Raw genomic sequence first — 20247 nt, 5'->3', positions numbered from 1 at the left:
AAATAAAAATGTCTTCAATGTTTCATCTCTCCCTCGTTTTCAGGTTTTAGTTTTTTAAGTCTCGGCTACAGCTGTCTGATGGCCAGACCAGGTTGCCACATTTGGACACTAGCAATGACTAGCGACGCGAAACAGACTTTACAAAGTGGCTTCAAGCACGCATTCCGTTTCAACGCAAGCAGAACACCGCTTGCCTTAACCGCGCATATGGCTGAACCACACATATGTGTGGTTAAGGCAGTCAGTATTCTATCTGCTGGCAGCCGGGGAGAGGAACAGGAAAGGAAGACCTGCGCGAAAAAAGGGACACAATGAGGTAAGTGAGGATGAGGTTGGAGGGTAAGTTTTAAGGGAGGGGGTCAGTATTAGGGTCAGGGTGGAGGGTAGGATTTAAGTGAGGATGCGATTTTAGGGTTTAGGGCAAGGGGCTGGGGTCGGGGTTGATTTTAAGGTAGGGGCAGAATTTTAGGGCTCAGACGGGGGCGGAAGGGGCAGTTTCCAGGGTAGTAGGGGCAGTTTTAGGGCTCAGGGCAAGGGGGGCCGGGTAGGTTTTAAGTAGGGGGGCAGAGTTTTAGGGCACATGGCAGGGGGGCTGAAGAGGCAGTTTTTAGGGTAGGAGAGTCAGTTTTAGGGCTCTGGGCAAGGGGGGTCGGGGAAGGTTTTAAGTAGAGGGGCAGAGTTTTAGGGCTCAGTGCCGGAGGATGCGGCAGTATTCAGGGCAAGGGGGACGTTTTTAGGGCAGTGGGACTCAGAACAGTTTAAGATTTAAGGGGTAGGGTCGTTTTAGGGCTTGGGGGAGGGCAGGATATTAGGACTCATGGTGGAGGGAAAGGAGCATGAACTTTACCACACATTCCTTTACCAAACATGCCTTTACCACATAATTGTGTGGTAAAGGCATTGCTGGTAAAGGAATGCGTTGTTGAGACGCATTGGTTGTTCAGGCTGCATGATAGAGGCATCCGTGGTTCAACCATGCGTGCCTCTGTCATGCAACCACTAGTGACAGCCATGATTGGACTCTAACACTGTCTCACAGCAGCCACAATTGGACACTTGCCCTCAGCAGTGGCAGCCATGATTGGACACTTGGACTGAGACATGGCAGCCATGATTGGGCACTTACACTGGGTAGTGGCAGCAATGATTGGACACTTGGACTGAGCAGTGGCAGCCATGATTGGACACGGGGACTGAGCAGTGGCAGCCGTTATTGGACACTTGGACTGAGCTGTGGCAGCCATGATTGTACACTTGCACTAAGCAGTAGCAGCCATGATTGGACACTTGGACTGAGCAGTGGCAGACATGATTGGACACTTGCACTGGGTAGTGGCAGTCATGATTAGACACTTGCACTAAGCAGTAGCAGCCATGATTGGACACTTGGACTGAGCAGTGGCAGACATGATTGGACACTTGCACTGGGCAGTGGCAGTCATGATTGGACACATGCACTGAGCAGCAGCAGCCACTTATGGACACTAACATTGTCCAGCAGTCTCTATGTTACTGGATAAGACACAGGATGAGTGTAGATCACAACACTGCACAGAGACAGCTGTGAAAACAGTACCAGATGAGGGTAAAGAGTTGCTCTAGTATTATTAGATCTTAGTTCCGCCTTTGACACTGTCTCCCATCGGATTCTGATCCATGGACTAGAAACCCGAGGAAGTCCAAGGTAAAGCACTAAAATGGTCAAAGATTGTTCTAAACAACCATTCTCAATCAGTTAGGATATCCGATTATTACATCAACACAGAGGGTTCAGATATATGGAGCTCCCCAGGGTTCAATACTAGGCCCAACCCTTTTCAGCTTTTCCATCTCCCCATTAGCCTCTCTGATACAAGGATTTGGGTTGTCACTGACGTCATATGCAGATGACATCCAGTTTGTCGTGTCAGTGGTTGAAGTTACAAAGAAGGCAGGGAATTTCCATAATTGTATGCTAGTGGTCAAGAAATGGGCGTGCAGTAATGCAGTAAATGCACTTAAATTAAATGGAGGAAAAGCAGAACTAATCTGCTTTGTTTCGCTATCAAAGGTGCGAAACTGGTGGCCTGAAAGCCTAGGAGATGCACCGCCCCCAGAGTCAGTGACAAAGTGCCTGGGAGTGATCATTAACTCAGAATTAAACCTGAACAAACATGTCACCCATGTCTCAGCATCATGTGTTATGCACCTGAGGCTTCTACGTGAGATGCTTCTGTGATGACCCGCGCAGACTTATAGACCTGTGGTCCAGGCGTTGAGTTGTTCCCGCCTGGACTACTCAATGTACTGTCTCTGGGAACCTACGCTACATGTCCAAAGAGGTCAGAACCGGGCAGCCAAACTCGTAACAGGGAGATAAAAATATGATTCAGCTTCCAGTGCTAGGAAAGAGCTACACTGGCAATCTATGGATCGGAGAATGCAGGTCAAAAACAGAGGGTCTAGCTCAAAAGGCATTTTATTAAACAGGTCCAGTGAGCATCTCAGGTAAGTTAGCACAATATCAATCGATCACTCAATCAGGATTTGTATAGCGTGGCTCAGCACTGTGAGGGTGTCCAGGCGCAGGGGGGTCAGTTGAACAATCCCATCTGAGAAGGATGCGGAAGTAAAGAGACTTTCATCTAACAATTGTTCCTAGGTTTAAACTGGAAAGAAAGGGAGACAGGTCTTTTTCAGTTTTGGCTCCTAAACCGTGGAGTAATAATGTACCTTTAAGTCACAGGTCAGAAACCAACGCCTTGAGATGCTCTAGGTGATTGGAAATGAAGCTGTTCCCCCAAATCTACGGCAGATCAGTTCAGTCCCAGGACACCTGTTTCTGGCACTCGATTCGGCACTTCAAACAAACAAGCCATTCTCACTATTTGGCACGGGATGCTAGCAATGATCAGTAGCCACAATAAGGGCTACTTTGGACACTAGCATGGACCATTGGCCATAGTTTTACACAAGCATTCACCAGGACCTGCAATTCACCAAAAGCCCTAAACCGCAACCAAGACAGGACAACTACAAAGACCTGTATTTACACTTGAAAACTAACATCGAACAACAGCATAGCCAGGCACTAAAACTGACCTGCAGCCAAAATGGCACCCACACAGAGCAGCTGCAATAGGCAACTTCCATGAATCCCACCACTGATCCACAGCCATGGTGGTGCAATTGCACTGACCTTTCAAGAATGATTAAACCCTAGCATGGACCTACGGCAATGGCTGCTCTCGAACACTGACATGAAGCTACTGTAGACAAACACATTGGCATGGAATCACACTTACATACTAGCAGATCCATGCAGCCATTGATGCTTACTAGTGTTGACATGCAACGAGGCACTAGAATTGAACAGAATCCATGGATGGACACTCACCTGCTGGCACAATGACCCTCTTCTCCTCGGTATGGCCGGTATTGGTGGGAGTGATGGGCCGTGGCTCGACATAGGTTTGCTGGTACGTCACGTGGGAGACCTCTGTGTTGTTTGCCACCTTACTCCGCCGAGGTGCACCGCAGGCAATGGGGGGCTGCCTTTAGTGAGAGAAAGAGAAGAGAGTGGTGAGAAGTGACCTGAGGGGTCTGTGTTGAGCTTTCCAGAGCAATTACAAACAATGGGGAAACCCAAAAATAACCCGAAGGACCTGGGGAGCTTTCTAGAGCAGCCCACGCGTCTGGTGACTGGAGAGGCCTATGCTCCGAGGACCATACTCTGAGTATGAAGCACTGCATTAGACTCTGAAGCCGGGATAGAGATGCTCTCTGTCTCCGAGGTATGCTTACGACCTGCATTAGACTCTGATGCCGGGATAGAGACGCACTCTGTCTCCGAGGTATGCTTACGACCTGCATTAGACTCTGATGCCGGGATAGAGACACTCTCTGTCTCCGAGGAAGGCTTACGACCTGCATTAGACTCTGATGCCGGGATAGAGACACTCTCTGTCTCTGAGGTATGCTTACGACCTGCATTAGACTCTGATGCCGGGATAGAGACACTCTCTGTCTCCGAGGAATGCTTACGACCTGCATTAGACTCTGATGCCGGGATAGAGACGCACTCTGTCTCCGAGGTATGCTTACGACCTGCATTAGACTCTGATGCCGGGATAGAGACGCACTCTGTCTCCGAGGTATGCTTACGACCTGCATTAGACTCTGATGCCGGGATATAGACGCTCTCTGTCTCCGAGGTATGTTTACGACCTGCATTAGACTCTGATGCCGGGATAGAGACACTCTCTGTCTCCGAGGAATGCTTACGACCTGCATTAGACTCTGATGCTGGGATAGAGACGCTGTCTGTCTCTGAGGTGTGCTGACACACTGCATTAGACTCTGATGCCGGGATAGAGACGCTCTCTGTCTCCGAGGTATGCTTACGACCTGCATTAGACTCTGATGCCGGGATAGAGACACTCTCTGTCTCCGAGGAATGCTCACGACCTGCATTAGACTCTGATGCTGGGATAGAGACGCTGTCTGTCTCTGAGGTGTGCAGACGCACTGCATTAGACTCTGATGCCGGGATAGAGACGCTCTCTGTCTCCGAGGTATGCTTATGACCTGCATTAGACTCTGATGCTGGGATAGCGACGCTGTCTGTCTCTGAGGTGTGCTTATGACCTGCATCAGACTCTGATGCCGGGATAGCGACGCTGTCTGTCTCTGAGGTGTGCTTATGACCTGCATTAGACTCTGATGCCGGGATAGAGACGCTCTCTGTCTCCGAGGTATGCTTACGACCTGCATTAGACTCTGATGCCGGGATAGAGACACTCTCTGTCTCCGAGGAATGCTTACGACCTGCATTAGACTCTGATGCTGGGATAGAGACGCTGTCTGTCTCTGAGGTGTGCAGACGCACTGCATTAGACTCTGATGCCGGGATAGAGACGCTCTCTGTCTCCGAGGTATGCTTATGACCTGCATTAGACTCTGATGCCGGGATAGAGACGCTCTCTGTCTCCGAGGTATGCTTATGACCTGCATTAGACTCTGATGCCGGGATAGAGACGCTCTCTGTCTCCGAGGTATGCTTACGACCTGCATTAGACTCTGATGCCGGGATAGAGACGCTGTCTGTCTCTGAGGTGTGCTTACGACCTGCATTAGACTCTGATGCCGGGATAGAGACGCTCTCTGTCTCCGAGGTATGCTTACGACCTGCATTAGACTCTGATGCTGGGATAGAGACGCTGTCTGTCTCTGAGGTGTGCAGACGCACTGCATTAGACTCTGATGCCGGGATAGAGACGCTCTCTGTCTCCGAGGTATGCTTACGACCTGCATTAGACTCTGATGCTGGGATAGAGATGCTGTCTGTCTCCGAGGTGTGCTGACACACTGCATTAGACTCTGATGCCGGGATAGAGACGCTCTCTGTCTCCGAGGTATGCTTACGACCTGCATCAGACTCTGATGCCGGGATAGCGACGCTGTCTGTCTCTGAGGTGTGCTTACGACCTGCATTAGACTCTGATGCTGGGATAGATACACTGTCTGTCTCTGAGGTGTGCAGTGCATTAGACTCTGATGCCGGGATATAGACGCTCTCTGTCTCCGAGGTATGTTTACGACCTGCATTAGACTCTGATGCCGGGATAGAGACACTCTCTGTCTCCGAGGAATGCTTACGACCTGCATTAGACTCTGATGCTGGGATAGAGATGCTGTCTGTCTCCGAGGTGTGCTGACACACTGCATTAGACTCTGATGCCGGGATAGAGACGCTCTCTGTCTCCGAGGTATGCTTACGACCTGCATCAGACTCTGATGCCGGGATAGCGACGCTGTCTGTCTCTGAGGTGTGCTTACGACCTGCATTAGACTCTGATGCTGGGATAGATACACTGTCTGTCTCTGAGGTGTGCACTGCATTAGACTCTGATGTTGGGATAGAGAAGCTCTCTGTCTCTGAGGTGTACATACACACTGGATTAGACTCTGATGCTGGCAATGGTTAGAGATAGAGACGCTCTCTGTCTCTGAGGTGTGCACACATGCTGCATAAGCCTCTGGAGCCAAAGATGTATTGTTAATAATAGAAATCTCTTACAGGTGTGCAGACATGGCATTAATCTCTGGTGCTGGGAATGGTTAGACTTTCATGCTAGGAATAGTTAGTGTTAGAGACACTCCCTGTCTCTGAGGTGTGCAGACATGCAGCATTAGACTCTGGTGCTGAAGACGGTTTAATAATTGTAGAGGATCGCTCCGTCTCTGTGGTTTGCAGACACTGCATTAAACTCTGGTGCTGAAGATAGGTTGTTATAGAGAGGTTCTCTGCACCTGCAGACACTACATGAGACTGTGGCTTGGGAATGAGCTGTTAGTTTAGAATGGTCTCTTTCTCTGAGTCTGCAGGCACCCTACAACATGCATGGGGGCTAACACTCCTTTCTTAGGGACAGAGAAGCTCCTGTCACTCAGGAGTGTGGACACACTACATCAGACTCTGGTCCTGAACTGAGTTGGTAGAGATACAGAAGCTCTTTGCCTCTAAGATGCAGACTCACTGCATTAGACTCAGGCGCTGAGGATGGCATGTCAGCGATAGGAAGCTGTCTGTCTCTTGAGGTGTGGACTCGCTGCATTAGACCCAGGTGTTGAGCCCAGCATGTCAGCGATAGGAAGCTGTCTGTCTCTTGAGCTGTGGACTCGCTGCATTAGACTCAGGTGCTGAGGATGGCATGTCAGCGATAGGGAAGCTGCTTGTCTCTTGAGCTGTGGACTCACTGCATGAGACTCAGGTGCTGAGCCCGGCATGTCAGTGATGGGGAAGCTGTCTGTCTCTTGAGCTGTGGACTCGCTGCATTAGACTCAAGTGCTGAGCCCGGCATGTCAGCGATAGGGAAACTGCTTGTCTCTTGAGCTGTGGACTCGCTGCATGAGACTCAGGTGCTGAGGATGGCATGTCAGCGATAGGGAATCTGTCTGTCTCTTAAGCAGTGGATTAACTGCATTGGACCCAGGCGCTGAGCCCTGCATGTCAGCGATAGGAAGCTGTCTGTGTCTCAAGCTGTGGACTCAATGCATTAGACCCAGGTGTTGAGCCTGGCATGTCAGCGATAGGGAAACTGCTTGACTCTTGAGCTGTGGACTCACTGCATTAGACCCAGGTGCTGAGCCCGGCATGTCAGTGATAGGGAAGCTGTCTGTCTCTTAAGCTGTGGACTCACTGCATTAGACTCAGATGCTGAAGATGGCATGTCAGTGATAGGGAAGCATTCTGTCTCTTAAGCTGTGGACTCACTGCATTAGACCCAGGTGCTGAGCCTGGCATGTCAGTGATAGGGAAGCTGTCTGTCTCTTAAGCTGTGGACTCACTGCATTAGACTCAGATGCTGAAGATGGCATGTCAGTGATAGGGAAGCATTCTGTCTCTTAAGCTGTGGACTCACTGCATTAGACTCAGGTGCTGAGCCCGGCATGCCAGTGATAGGGAAGCTGTCTGTCTCTTAAGCTACACACTCACTGCATTAGCCACTGATGCTGGCGATGGTCACACACATTATTTACTGAATTTAGCGCTTTTTGTTGAAATCCAATGAATCCTCATTACCAGTAGCTTTTCTCTTGTTGTTCACACATAGTTTGGAACAGTATCTGAAGGAGTTGGAGAGAGGCTCTGAGGGCTATGAATGATTTCTTTGAAGGGATGAGGAAGGAATACTGCTTCAGAAGTCTTGTACTGCTGAGGGCTGAACTTTTTTTGAAGATTTCCCACATAAGAAGAACCTCTTACCTGGTGCCATTGATGTGGTCGTTCTCCCGCTTCACTATCTGTCCCCGACTGTTGTGCGTGACCCACTCCTGGTCTGCTTCTGAGTTGTCTTTGCTTGTTTGGTTGTATTCCTCTGCTGGTGTCATCTCTGTTTTCATGAGGTGTTGAGCGCCATAGGTCTGGTCGAAAATTGACTGGTCTTCACTTACGACGGACAAAGCCTCCTGCGAAGAAGAAAGCACAGGATGGATGGTGAGATGGTTCAATGTTAGTCATCAACAGTGTTCATGATGGTAACACAGTGTTTAACTGCTGTTCAAGGGACTAGGGCTTCATTTGGGTTGTATTCATTAGTGTGTAGTAGTGAATGTCATCATTGGTACAGGTGATGTGGTCAGATATTGGCTGATGATAGTATTGATTACTGCAGGATGGAGAAGGTTGCTCTCGGTGAAGTTGGTTAGATCTTTTTTTTAAGGGTAATATTGAATCATGTAAGAGGATTAACATGATATCGCTATGTGTTTTCTGAGCGGGTGAATATCCTGCAAGGAGCTATCATTTTCCAATACAGCAATATATCATCCAGTGAAAGCTCCAGTTGATAAGAAATAAAGAAATAGTCCAATGACCCTGACTGAAAAAAACACTTCTTAAAATACATGATATTTACCAGTGCAAAGGGACCCAACGAAACCTTGATCCTGAGATATGCAATTCGTAAAGCCAAAAACCATGATTAAAAACAACTGAGAAAGTTTCGAATCACAAAACTTTAATGAACATCAGAATTCTTTTCTAAAGATCACCCAAGCCTTCAAATTTCAAGGTGTATCTCCCAAGATGGGTGAAACACATGCTGGCCAGAGAGGTGGAATAATGGTATCCAAGTAGAATTAAAAAAATTGGTTTACATGTGCTTTACTACCACAGAAAAATAAAATAAACTCTATACAACCCGTACAATAATATGATGGATGGCACCGAATCAAACCAAACGAAATGTGACAATATTATAATTTTTATCCAACTAATTTAAATGAATGAAACTGAGCATGGCAGAAGAGATTTCTCCAGGAAAGCTGTGAACTACACGTGAATATATACATGCATACAACAAGACAGGGAGTTTAAAAACAATAGTTCTGTGTGCAGTGAGCATCTAAGAGTTCTATGACCCAAAGAATAAATTTGTCCCAATCAATAAATTCAGAACAGTAACAAATATATGTTTAGGAAATCTCTCTGTAGGAAATTGACTGCCCCTTACAGTGGTGTTTCCAATCATCATCCAAGCAAAGGAATACATCAATCTATACAGTCACATCAGTTTAAAGAATGTATTTTAAAAGGGACCAGGCTCTTCCTTGAGCACTGGACACCACATTCTTTTTGCAGTGGGGAGATGCTGATATCAGTTTGTCGTCTTTCATGCTACTGCTGCTGAAACACAAACATCTTCTGCTTCAAATTGAAAGTGGTTCCAGATTTTTTGGTCTGAGAACAGCGATTTTCCATTTACTGGACCTGGTCTCGTTGCGTGTGGCGCACAGTGCCTTGCATTGCATGTGTACCCTAGGATCTAAGAATGAAACATAGAAGGCCCATCTCTTTTGGGTAGTTTGCCGTTTTTTTGTGGGCCCTAATGGATGCTTTTTAAAAAAGGTATTGAAGTAGTCCAGGCAGGATAGGATGATGGCATTGAAGAGTGAAACATTGTGTTTGGAAGAAAAAAAACTACCAGGAACAACCTGATTAGATTTGTAACTACCCATGTAACCATCAGAAATCCTGATTGTTAAATGATGGAGCACGTGGCCAGAATGATGAATATTCAGCTGTCTGAATTGCAGATGGACCACTGAGGGTGAAGAAGTTCAGAGCGTCTATGTGGGCTTGGCCATCTAAGAGATGCATTGTGATACAAGCGACATCTTGCTGCACAAAATAACACTGCTCACGAATCTAGACCACTTTTGCTATCCTTGGCCAAAAACAATCACAATATTGTAAAAGCTGTAAGTGCACTGTCCATCATAGGATTTCTGCTGGAAGCATACCCTCCCAAGACACATTGCTATGCTTTGACAACAACAAAATGGTCAGCCCCATCAGATGTGGCTATCTTATTAGATCAGGCTTTGCATCTAAACCTATGGGTGTATGGGTGTATGCTGAGATGACCCCTCCCTGCACCCCTGATGCTGGGTGAAGCATATCACAGCAAAGCAGGTTTGGCACTGTGAGAAACAATATTTCATCCAGGGAAAGATAAAAATACAGCAGAGCCATCACATGTCGCCATCTAGTGATGTGAGAGAGTTTAGCTGCATTATCATTAAGAAATAGGGCAGGCTTGCTTTGAAATCTAGAAAAAAGAATGCAGCACATGTAGGAGGCCCTCAAAAGGGGCAGTGCATTCGGAATAATGACCACTGTGCCCCCCTCTCCCCCATTCATGTGGACCTTGAAGCAGTGGAATCATTGGGGGTGGAGTCTGGCATGCAGGGCCCGTGCCCCCGCTGTAATTATCCTGGCCCCTCTTTGTTCCTATCAACATTTACAAATAGCAAATAGACACCACCATGCAGTTGGGTAAGAAGGTGAGTGCCACGCGGCAAACCACAGGTGCAGAGCATGTCTGAGGTACTGGCATGCAGAGCATGTAACACGCGCTGTGAAAGTGCAGAGGCCGGCCATGCGTCAAGTGCCAATGTGCAGAGGGAATGAGCCATTAGACCAGCAGCCTGCCAAACCGTCTGTGAGCAACCAATCCACGTTGAACTTACCCTTTGCAAAGTGCAGAAAGCATTGGCTAATGACTTTGCACCTACACTTAGCCCTATACACAACCCCAAGTACTGGGTTAACACACTACAAGCTCAGTTGACCCTTAGGGTATTGTTTATATCTACACCCAGAACATTTCTGAGTGGTTCACTCCTACACTGTACATCTCTGATCAGAACCCCCAGCACCGCAGGTCTCCCAGACTCTGCCTCGCGTGCCTACTACCAGCGCCTCCTTCTAGTCTCCACACCTTTCATTTGTCCCCAGTGAGTCAGCAAGGTATTTTCAGCCACCTAGGCAGGACTAACTTTTCTTTTCTAGTAACCAAGTTCAGTTTAAAGATTAACTGATAACCGCCTCACTTTGCTTTTCTGTAACCAAGTTGATTTTAGGCAGACTTTGCATTTTTATCAAGCTGTGGTTGGAGCTGCCACGTCGCCCACTCTTTTTCCGCCTGTTGGTTGCGCCCACCCCCTTCCAAGACCTACTTAATGGACTGTGCCGCTGGCTACGCCAAAGGCATGCCAAAGGTAAGCCTGTCTGTGCCTGGACTGCGCCTAGCACAAGGAGCCCTGGCCCTCCACCCACCACAGATACTCTGCTGAATATCTACGAACCCTGGACCCCACACGCTGCAATAACTGCTGCCTCCCATCTCCCCGATGAATGGCAGGACCTTTGACCTGTCGCAGCTGCCTCTTCACCTACACACCACCATCCGCCCTCACCACAACCAATTCACTGAACTCCAAGGAACCACTTCAATGCCTCCTGCTTAATACCTGATCAGTCTGCAAATACGCCACTGAAGTCTGGGACCTCAATGCCACCCTCCCCCCAATGTGGTCTTCATCACAGAGACCTAGCTCAACGCCTAAACCACCCCTACATCGCCATCACAACACCCAATGTATACAAGATGACATGCAGTGTCGGCACCAACAAATACGAAGGCGGTATGGCCGTCATCCATCCACTGCACCACCACATAAGCTGACACTACACCAGTCATGGAGCACCTCAACTTCCAACTACAACCCAATGACATAACGACCATCAGAGGCACTCTCACATACAGACCCCGAGCCCACGCCCCATCTTCTGCAACACCATCCCCAAATTCATCACCCCTCTCGCGATTGACTACAATTACTACATCCTCCTCAGGGACCTCAACTTCCACCTTGACTACCTTGAAGACATGAACACCACCAACCTCCTGGAAAACCTCAACAATATCAGCCTCACCCAACTGGTCATTGGCCCCATGCACAGTGCAGGAAACACTCTTGACCCAATCTTCAAGGTCAGTGACAAAGTCATGTACAGCAACGCCACCAAGCTCACCTGGACCAACCACACCATTGTTCACCTTACCATCGCAGGAGAACCATGCACCACCACGAAGACCCACAGCTTCTCCCACTACTGCTGGAACAAAGTGACTGAAACCCAATGGAGGAGCCTCCACAACACCACCCAGGCCAACCCCTCAACCACCATAACACAGGCTGCCGGGAACCTCTCCGCCTGTATCACCAAATGCGCTGACAGTGTTGCCCTGTCAAGCCTTCCAAGACCAGTAAATTCACCAAACAAGCCGACTGATACACACCAGAACTCGGGAGCACGAAACGCAACTGCAAACACCTAGAAAGATGATGACATACCAGCAAAGAACTCACAGACTGAGCCACCTTCAAGTCTGTCCTCAAAACATACACCAACGCCTAAAAGACACAAAGAATCTTGCCTTTTGGGGACCGTATCGAAGTCTCCGCCAACCATGGCAAGGAACTACTCAGCAATGCCAGAGAGTTCTCCTACCTGTTAATCACCAAGAACGCAATCACTCCTTCCCAGGAGCTCTGCAACACGCTAGCAGACTACTTTCACAACAACATTTCCACCATCTACAGCAACTTCGAACCCCAAACCCACAGACCTCTACAACCTCCTCACACCACCACCCACAATTCTGTGCTCACCGCATGGGAACCATTGGGAACATAGACCACCATGACCATCATGAACTCCATCCAATCCGGAGCACCCAGGGACCGCTGCTGCCACCACTTCTTCCACCTCTGGGGCAAGGAAATCAGCAGTGAACTCACCTCCATCCTCAACTCATCCATCACCTCAGCCACCTTCCCCGATCAATGGAAACACACAAAGGTCAGACCCCTCCTCAAGAAACCATACTCTGACAGCAGTAAACTCAAGAACTAGCACCCCATCTCTCTGCTCCCCTTCCCAGCCAAAGTCCTTGAGAAGGCCATCAACCGAAAGCTCACTAAACACCTGGTGAACAACAACCTGCTGAATACCTCCCAAACTGGCTTCCACACCAACCAACCACACCACCCAGACCACCCTGATCGCTGCCACTGACGACATCAGAATGCTACTTGACTGTGGAGACACAACAGCCCTGATTCTCTTCGACATCTCTGCACCTTTTGATACCATATCCCACCACACTCGAATCAAGAGACTCTACCACATCTGGATCTAGGGAGACGCCCTCAAATGGACAGCATCCTTTCTCACAGGACAAACCCAGAGAACCTGCCTACCTCCCTTCACGTCAGAACCCAAGAGCATCATCTGTGGCATCTCTGTAGGCTCTCCCCTCAGCCCCATCCTGTAAAAACCCTACATGTTGTCCCTGGCCCACATTGTCAGAACACATTGCCTCAACATCATTTCCTGAGCTGACGACACTCAGCTCATCCTCCTGTCCTCAGAAGACCCCTCACCCACCACCACTTACACAACATGACGAGCGTCGGGGACTGGACGAAGACCAACTGCCTGAAGCTCAACACGAACAAGAAGGAAGTGCTGATCTTCGGAAACACTGCCTCCACGCAGAACGACACCAGGTAGCCTGGTTAACTCGAACCCACACTGATAGACCATGCCTGCAAACTTGCTATAGTTCTGGACACACCGGGTGATCACCTTATCTTTACTCTAGCGAGCAGCACCTGGGAGGAACTGTGCCACCTTTTGTGAAGCAGTGTACTTCGAGTCTGGGGCAAGGATCTATTTCAGCCCCCAAGCCGAGGTGCATCCCTCCACCCCTGGCCTGGACCGTAGTGTCACAAAGAAATGCTGTAAAATATAAACTGCATAATGTCAACCTCATTAAAAACCCTAAATCATTTTCCTCCCATTGAATGACATGGTTTATTTCTGCTCTTCTCAAGTTTTCGCATAGTTAGCGGCAAATAACTAGTGGTGGGTGCTTTTACGGTCTCTGTTCTGCCTTGCTTCTGTGTTTGCTGCTAGTAGGAGCAATGTTCTTTCTCCGCCTCTTCGCTGAAGGCCCTCCTGAGCGATGACCTGGCTTCCTGTGCCCTAGAACCAGCCCTGTTACAGATTGAGGCAGATATGAGCCCATGTGCCTGTGGTTGTGGTGGCTACGTCACACGGCTGCAGAGAGTGAAGGAGGTTTGCCTGCACAGGTGCTTACTTCTTGACAGGGCTGGGACCTCCTGTTTTGGACATTTTTAAGACTCTTGTCAGCAGGACGAATCCTGAACCCAGACTTCATTGTGTGAAGCTCAGGGTGGGCCAGGTCTTGAAGACCATCATTGCTGTACAGAGACATGCACAGATGAAGCCACAGACACAGAGCACACATTATATTATGGACTAATACGCCCTCCAAAATAAACTGAGACACACCTGCGAAGTCATGAATGACAGAGACGAGTGCCGACACAACACACAAACACCCCCACGCCACAGCAGAGGCATAAACAACTACACCTCACAAAGACAAGCAATCATATAAATAAGACAGATAGGTACAAGCAGCATTGGGACATTAGAAAGAGGCCCACCACAGACAGATAAATAGAAAAATATTTCACGCAGAAACGCACAAGCACATGAGAATCGTACACATACAACACCAGACGCAAAAACTAGTTTATCACAGACACACACACACACACACGCACATTCACGAAGTCACACAACAGTATTTCTACAAGACCAATGCACAAATACAAACACACCTGCCCATGTGGTCAATGCCCTCTGTGTTGTGTTTGTCTACAAAGCAGGTTGTGGTCTATTTTAACAGTTCAGCAGAAGTGAGTGGAAGCGTAGGACCAACCATGTGGTCGACTGGCTCTGAGAACACCCCAACTCTACTTTCGGAGGCAAAGGTCTGTAGGTAATACCGACTATACCATCTTCCATCTGACCTGACTATACCTATGTACAATATACCCAAGTAACTCTGCTGTTACCCCTGGCCTAGTATCTCTACACATACCTCTACTTTAGTCAATTCACTTTTACCTATACCCTGGTATGGGTGAGCAGCCCACACCTATGTACATTAACCCCTAGTTATCCCCTAGTAACTCAGCGGCTACCTCTGTCATAGTATCTCTACACATTCCTCTACTTTAGTCAATTCATTTTTACCTATACCCTAGTACGTCTACTTATATTCCTTTACGTGTATACTTACACACGGTACTGCACCCACCTATATCCTAGTACTCCTCTTTATGCCCTAGTACCTCTTGCCTGGTACCGCTACTCATAGCAATACCCTGTGGTTTGGTAACGGGTATATTGTTGTCCGAATATTGTTTGACGCAAATATATTGCCGTAAATATAGTTTACAAAAACATCGCTCCATTGGAGGTAATAATTGGATGGCATTTTTGTAAACGCTATTTAGGGCAAGATACTTACCTCTCAAGAAATTTCTGAGAATGATATACTTACCTACAACCATACCCTAGTATGTCTTTCACTACTCTGCAATCACCTACACCATAATACCATTACCCACACCTATACCTATCACATCTGCCCCTTCCTATTCCCCGGCACCTCAACCCCCACCTACACTATAGCAACTCTTCTGCCCATAGGCCCTTCCTTCTTACTCATGTTTCATTTCCTCCTTTCCTGTTTCCTTCCACCATTTGCTTTGCCATTGCATCTCTTCCTCTGGTGTTCTTTGGTTGCAAGTCCTTACTTTGTTCAAGGATAATATTTTCATTCTTTTTAAACCCCAGCAAAATGGCGTGTCATCAGACTGGGGTTATCATCAGGGCCGTGTTCTCTAATTTGGTTATTCTACAAAATGAGGTAGACATAAACCACAAGGGCATGAAAAGAGAATTTGAGACAGCAATGGAGAAGAAAGAAGAGAGGAAAGAAACTGGGAATACACCAAATGGGATGGGAAACAGAAATATTTAAGAAAGCTGAGAGAGAAAAGGAGGGAGGGAGGGAGGGAGGGAGAGCTAAGAAAAAGGAAAAAAAGGAAAAATGTGTAGAGGGGAAAAAAGCCACCTGCCCTTTTGTTTCTTTTCTTTCATTACCACTTCTTTGCACATTTCCATTCCCCGCTTTTTCACTCTTGTCCTTTCTATTTCTTCATCTTTCCTATTAAAATGTTCTTTCTGCTCCACTAACTGTTCTCTAATTCCTCGAATTGCTCTGTTTCTTATCTAAGGCATCTATGTTTCCATTGCCAGTGCTACCTTTAACTTGTTCTTATTTTTAGCCTTCAGCGGTGCCTCGTGGAGCAGCCATCGTGATAGAGCCGAGCAACTGAATTTCAGCTTTTCAATTCCATTTTACAGTGTTTGGTACATGTTCAACCCTCCACAAACTTTCTACAGATTTTCTGTAACTATTTACCACTAGATGGCGCCAGGCATCAATCCTGTATTTATGCAGGAAGACAGATAAGGCTAAATTGGGCACCTTTATTGAAGTGGCCTCTACTGCTCTTCCTTGGAAGGGGCTGCAGATGATTGATGCAACCAACTGACTCATGGCTGCGGTTTGCAGCTAAACATAGCCGCTGGCTCCTGCTTGTTTTTAACAGATGCGGTTGTTTCTATGTGTTTTGCTGTTTAAAGTTTGTTTTCGCCTGATATTTGTTAACTGCCCTGCTAGCAGCTGCTGGGCTCAATGGCAAACCCCTGCTTATGCCCAGTGGCAGGCGATATTAGCAGCCTGGTGACCTCCATCTGTGCTCAAGCATCTTAAGTGGGATTACAAACTGTACGAATGCACTGCACTCCTGGGTTGTTTCCCCCATGCCTATTTGGAAAGGAAACACACGGTGAAAGTGGCATAGAGAAAATAGGTCTGAAAGGAGGAAAAGAGTGAAAAAATTGACCTCTTCAGTTCAAAAGCATCTGATAATGCTATGTAGGGACATATTGGTCCAGTGGAAATATACACACACATGCACATGTGTGTGTGTGTATGTGCGTGTGCATGCACAGGCACATACACACACACACAACTGGGTAGCACCCATAATTTAGGTGGAGAACATTTCCTTTATATGAAACACTGCAGTAGCATAGTGCAGTGGTACCCCCTCCCCCTTCAGGATGTGAAGCGGGCCCTTTTGTCTCCTGTATCTCATAGATATTAGTTAGTTGGGAGCTGAATGGGGGCCACCTAAAGTATTGGAGGGCCCCTGAAAGGCTGATGATCCCACTGCTCCGCAGGGGCTGCAGAGGCTTGTGTTACCCCCTGGAACACTGTATAACTCCACCGACACCCTAAATCTGTCCTCCTCCATTTTTACCCCAGAGTCTTTAAGCATAGGATTGCTATACATGCCTTACAAATGCCAAAAGCATTTTACCATTCAAGGCATTGAATGATTAAATACCAATCAGGCCAACCTGGGAGTCAATTGTGTTGTAGAGTGCTCCATATAAAGAAACTGTTCTCCACCTAAAACTGAGGGGAAAACATTGCAGATACTGCCACCTACTGGTAGGTAGTAAAAACCAATCGTCAACTGGAATACTAAACTGTATTTAGTAGCAAAATAGTTCCTGCAGGAGGAAACAATTAATAAAACAACACATATGCCATAGGTATAGATCTCAGTAGATACAATAAAATAACTAATAAAGCAAGGACAGTAAGTTAATCAAAATGAATTAGCCCTATTTCAAAGCAGTTAATTAAAAAAAAATATTGATGCTCAGCACAACATTAACCAAAATAAATATTGTCAAGGGCAATACAAGTTCTCGGCTTTGCAAAAGGATGAGCTATTGCCTTGCCAAAATGTGTTGGCCATGGCGCGTGAGCACATGTCTACTTATGGGAGGCAATCGTGGGAAAAGGGAGAGAGAGGAGGGAAACACACACACTGCCATGGAGTGCTCAGATAGCAAATAAAACAAAAAAACATACACTGCCATGGAGTGCTAAATACCAAATAAAACAAGAAAACATATGCACTGCCATGGAGTGCTCAATCGCAAAAAAAACAAGAAAACACATGCACTGCTATGGAGTGGTCAATCGCAAACACATGCCCTGCCATGGAGTGCTCAATAGCAAATAAAACAAGAAAACACACGCACTGCCATGGAGTGCTCAATCGTAAATAAAACAAGAAAACACTTGCACTGCCATGGAGTGCTCAATCGCAAATAAAACAAGAAAACACATGCCCTGCCATGGAGTGCTCAATAGGAAATAAAACAAGAAAACATATGCACTGCCATGGAGTGCTCAATCGCAAAAAAAACAAGAAAACACATGCACTGCTATGGAGTGGTCAATCGCAAACACATGCCCTGCCATGGAGTGCTCAATAGCAAATAAAACAAGAAAACACACGCACTGCCATGGAGTGCTCAATCGCAAATAAAACAAGAAAACACTTGCACTGCCATGGAGCGCTCAACAGCAAATAAAGCAATAAAACATATGCACTGCCATGGAGTTTTCAATAGCAAATTAAACAAAAAAACACATGCACTGCCATGGAGTGCTCAATAGCAAATAAAACTAGAAAACACATGCAATGCCATGGAGTGCTCAATACCAAATAAAACAAGAAAACACATGCACTGCCATGGAGTGCTCAATACCAAATAAAACAAGAAAACACATGCACTGCCATGGAGTGCTCCATAGCCTTTGAAGGATATAACTCATTCAATCAGAATACTGTGACATCCACAAGCTAAAGGAATAGGAAGGAAAGCCAGTAAACCAAGAAAAGCCATCTTAGAAAGACACCAAAGCCATCCAATAATAAACAAAGGACAGAAACAATGTCCACTGTAAGTATAAATGATATTGAAAACAGTGGGTCTGCCTAAAGACAGTTAAACCTGTATCTAGCTGAGAGCTAGAAAAAGTCCTAAAGAAGGCTTCCAGGTAACACTTTGCAATAAAAAAATCTTCAACACTAAATGTTGGGTATTTGTGTTCCAGGGAATTGTGGTGTTATCAATTACCGCTGGCAGGTGGTATTTACACAAACTCTCCCCCCTCCCCCCTCCCCACACCCCCACTCCACTCCAGACCAGCACAGGCCTGGAATGATCTGCCACAAAACTGGAATAGTAAAAACAACGTAAAATATTTATAAAGGTCTGCCAGCTCTATCAGGGCTGGTCTGGCCGTAGCGGACACCGGCATTTCCCTTGTGGGCCGGATGGTTGGGGGCTGGTTTTGTGCCCATGGGGACAGTTTTGCAGCAGTGCTGCAATATTGGCCCCCTGTAACAAAAGCTGGAGAAGTGCTTCTTGCTAGCACCCGCCCCTGCCCCCTCTCTCATGCCCAGTGGAGCAGCAATCTGCCAGGGCTGGTTGCTGTTCTCTTTCCAGCCCTGAGCTCTATAGATACACGGAGGATGGCCAGACTCAAGGAGTTGTACATTCATCTTAACCAAGGGGGTATGCAGAGATGGCAGATGGATGAAAAATTAACTCTGTGGCAACCAGATAGGTCTAGAACATTCTGAATCCTGAATACGTGTGTGTGCATTTATTATTAAAGGTTCTTCACCAATCACTTGGCCCATTTCACGAACTCCCATTGAAATGCACCAATTATTTACTTGTCCCATCAAACGTGGCACCGTTCAAATGCACCACTCACTTGTCCCATCATGGATAGCACCGTTCAAATGCACCACTCACTTGTCCCATCACGGATAGCACCGTTCAAATGCACCACTCACTTGTCCCATCACGGATAGCACCGCTCAAATGCACCACTCACTTGTCCCATCACGGATAGCACCGTTCAAATACACCACTCACTTGTCCCATCACGGATAGCACCGCTCAAATGCACCACTCACTTGTCCCATCAAACGTGGCACCGTCAAATGCACCACTCACTTGTCCCATCAAACGTGGCACCGTTCAAATGCACCACTCACTTGTCCCATCACGGATAGCACCATTCAAATACACCACTCACTTTTCCCATTACGGATAGCATCGTTCAAATACACCACTCACTTGTCCCATCAAACGTGGCACCGTCAAATGCACCACTCACTTGTCCCATCATGGATAGCCTCGCTCAAATGCACCACTCACTTGTCCCATCACGGATAGCACCATTCAAATGCACCACTCACTTGTCCCATCACGGATAGCACTACTCAAATGCACCACTCACTAGTCCCATCATGGATAGCACTGCTCAAATGCACCACTCACTTGTCCCATTACGGATAGCACCGCTCAAATGCACCACTCACTTGTCCCATCACGGATAGCACCGTTCAAATACACCACTCACTTGTCCCATCACGGATAGCACCCCTCAAATGCACCATTCACTTGTCCCATCAAACGTGGCACCGTCAAATGCACCACTCACTTGTCCTATCAAACGTGGCACCGTTCAAATGCACCACTCACTTGTCCCATCATGGAAAGCACCGTTCAAATGCACC

General features: G+C 47.2%; 1 protein-coding gene across 4 annotated transcripts in view; it reads right to left on the bottom strand.

The window, feature by feature from the left end:
* The window catches only part of LOC147701233 (retroviral integration site protein Fli-1 homolog), a 220388-nt gene that overhangs the window by 86938 nt on the left and 113203 nt on the right, over positions 1 to 20247 (bottom strand). For all 4 annotated transcript variants that reach the window (XM_086929976.1, XM_086929978.1, XM_086929977.1 and 1 more), the window contains exons 2-3: positions 7748 to 7950; positions 3377 to 3534 (exon numbers count right to left, since the gene is read on the bottom strand). In XM_086929976.1, the coding sequence (XP_086786102.1) occupies positions 3377 to 3534; positions 7748 to 7950 (361 nt within the window). The remainder of the gene's footprint in view (positions 1 to 3376; positions 3535 to 7747; positions 7951 to 20247) is intronic.

The sequence above is a fragment of the Lissotriton vulgaris genome, chromosome 7, assembly GCF_964263255.1.
Source record: "Lissotriton vulgaris chromosome 7, aLisVul1.2, whole genome shotgun sequence".
NCBI lineage: Eukaryota > Metazoa > Chordata > Amphibia > Caudata > Salamandridae > Lissotriton > Lissotriton vulgaris.
Note: the sequence above shows the minus strand (reverse complement) of the source record. Positions and strands in the feature narration are given on the sequence as shown.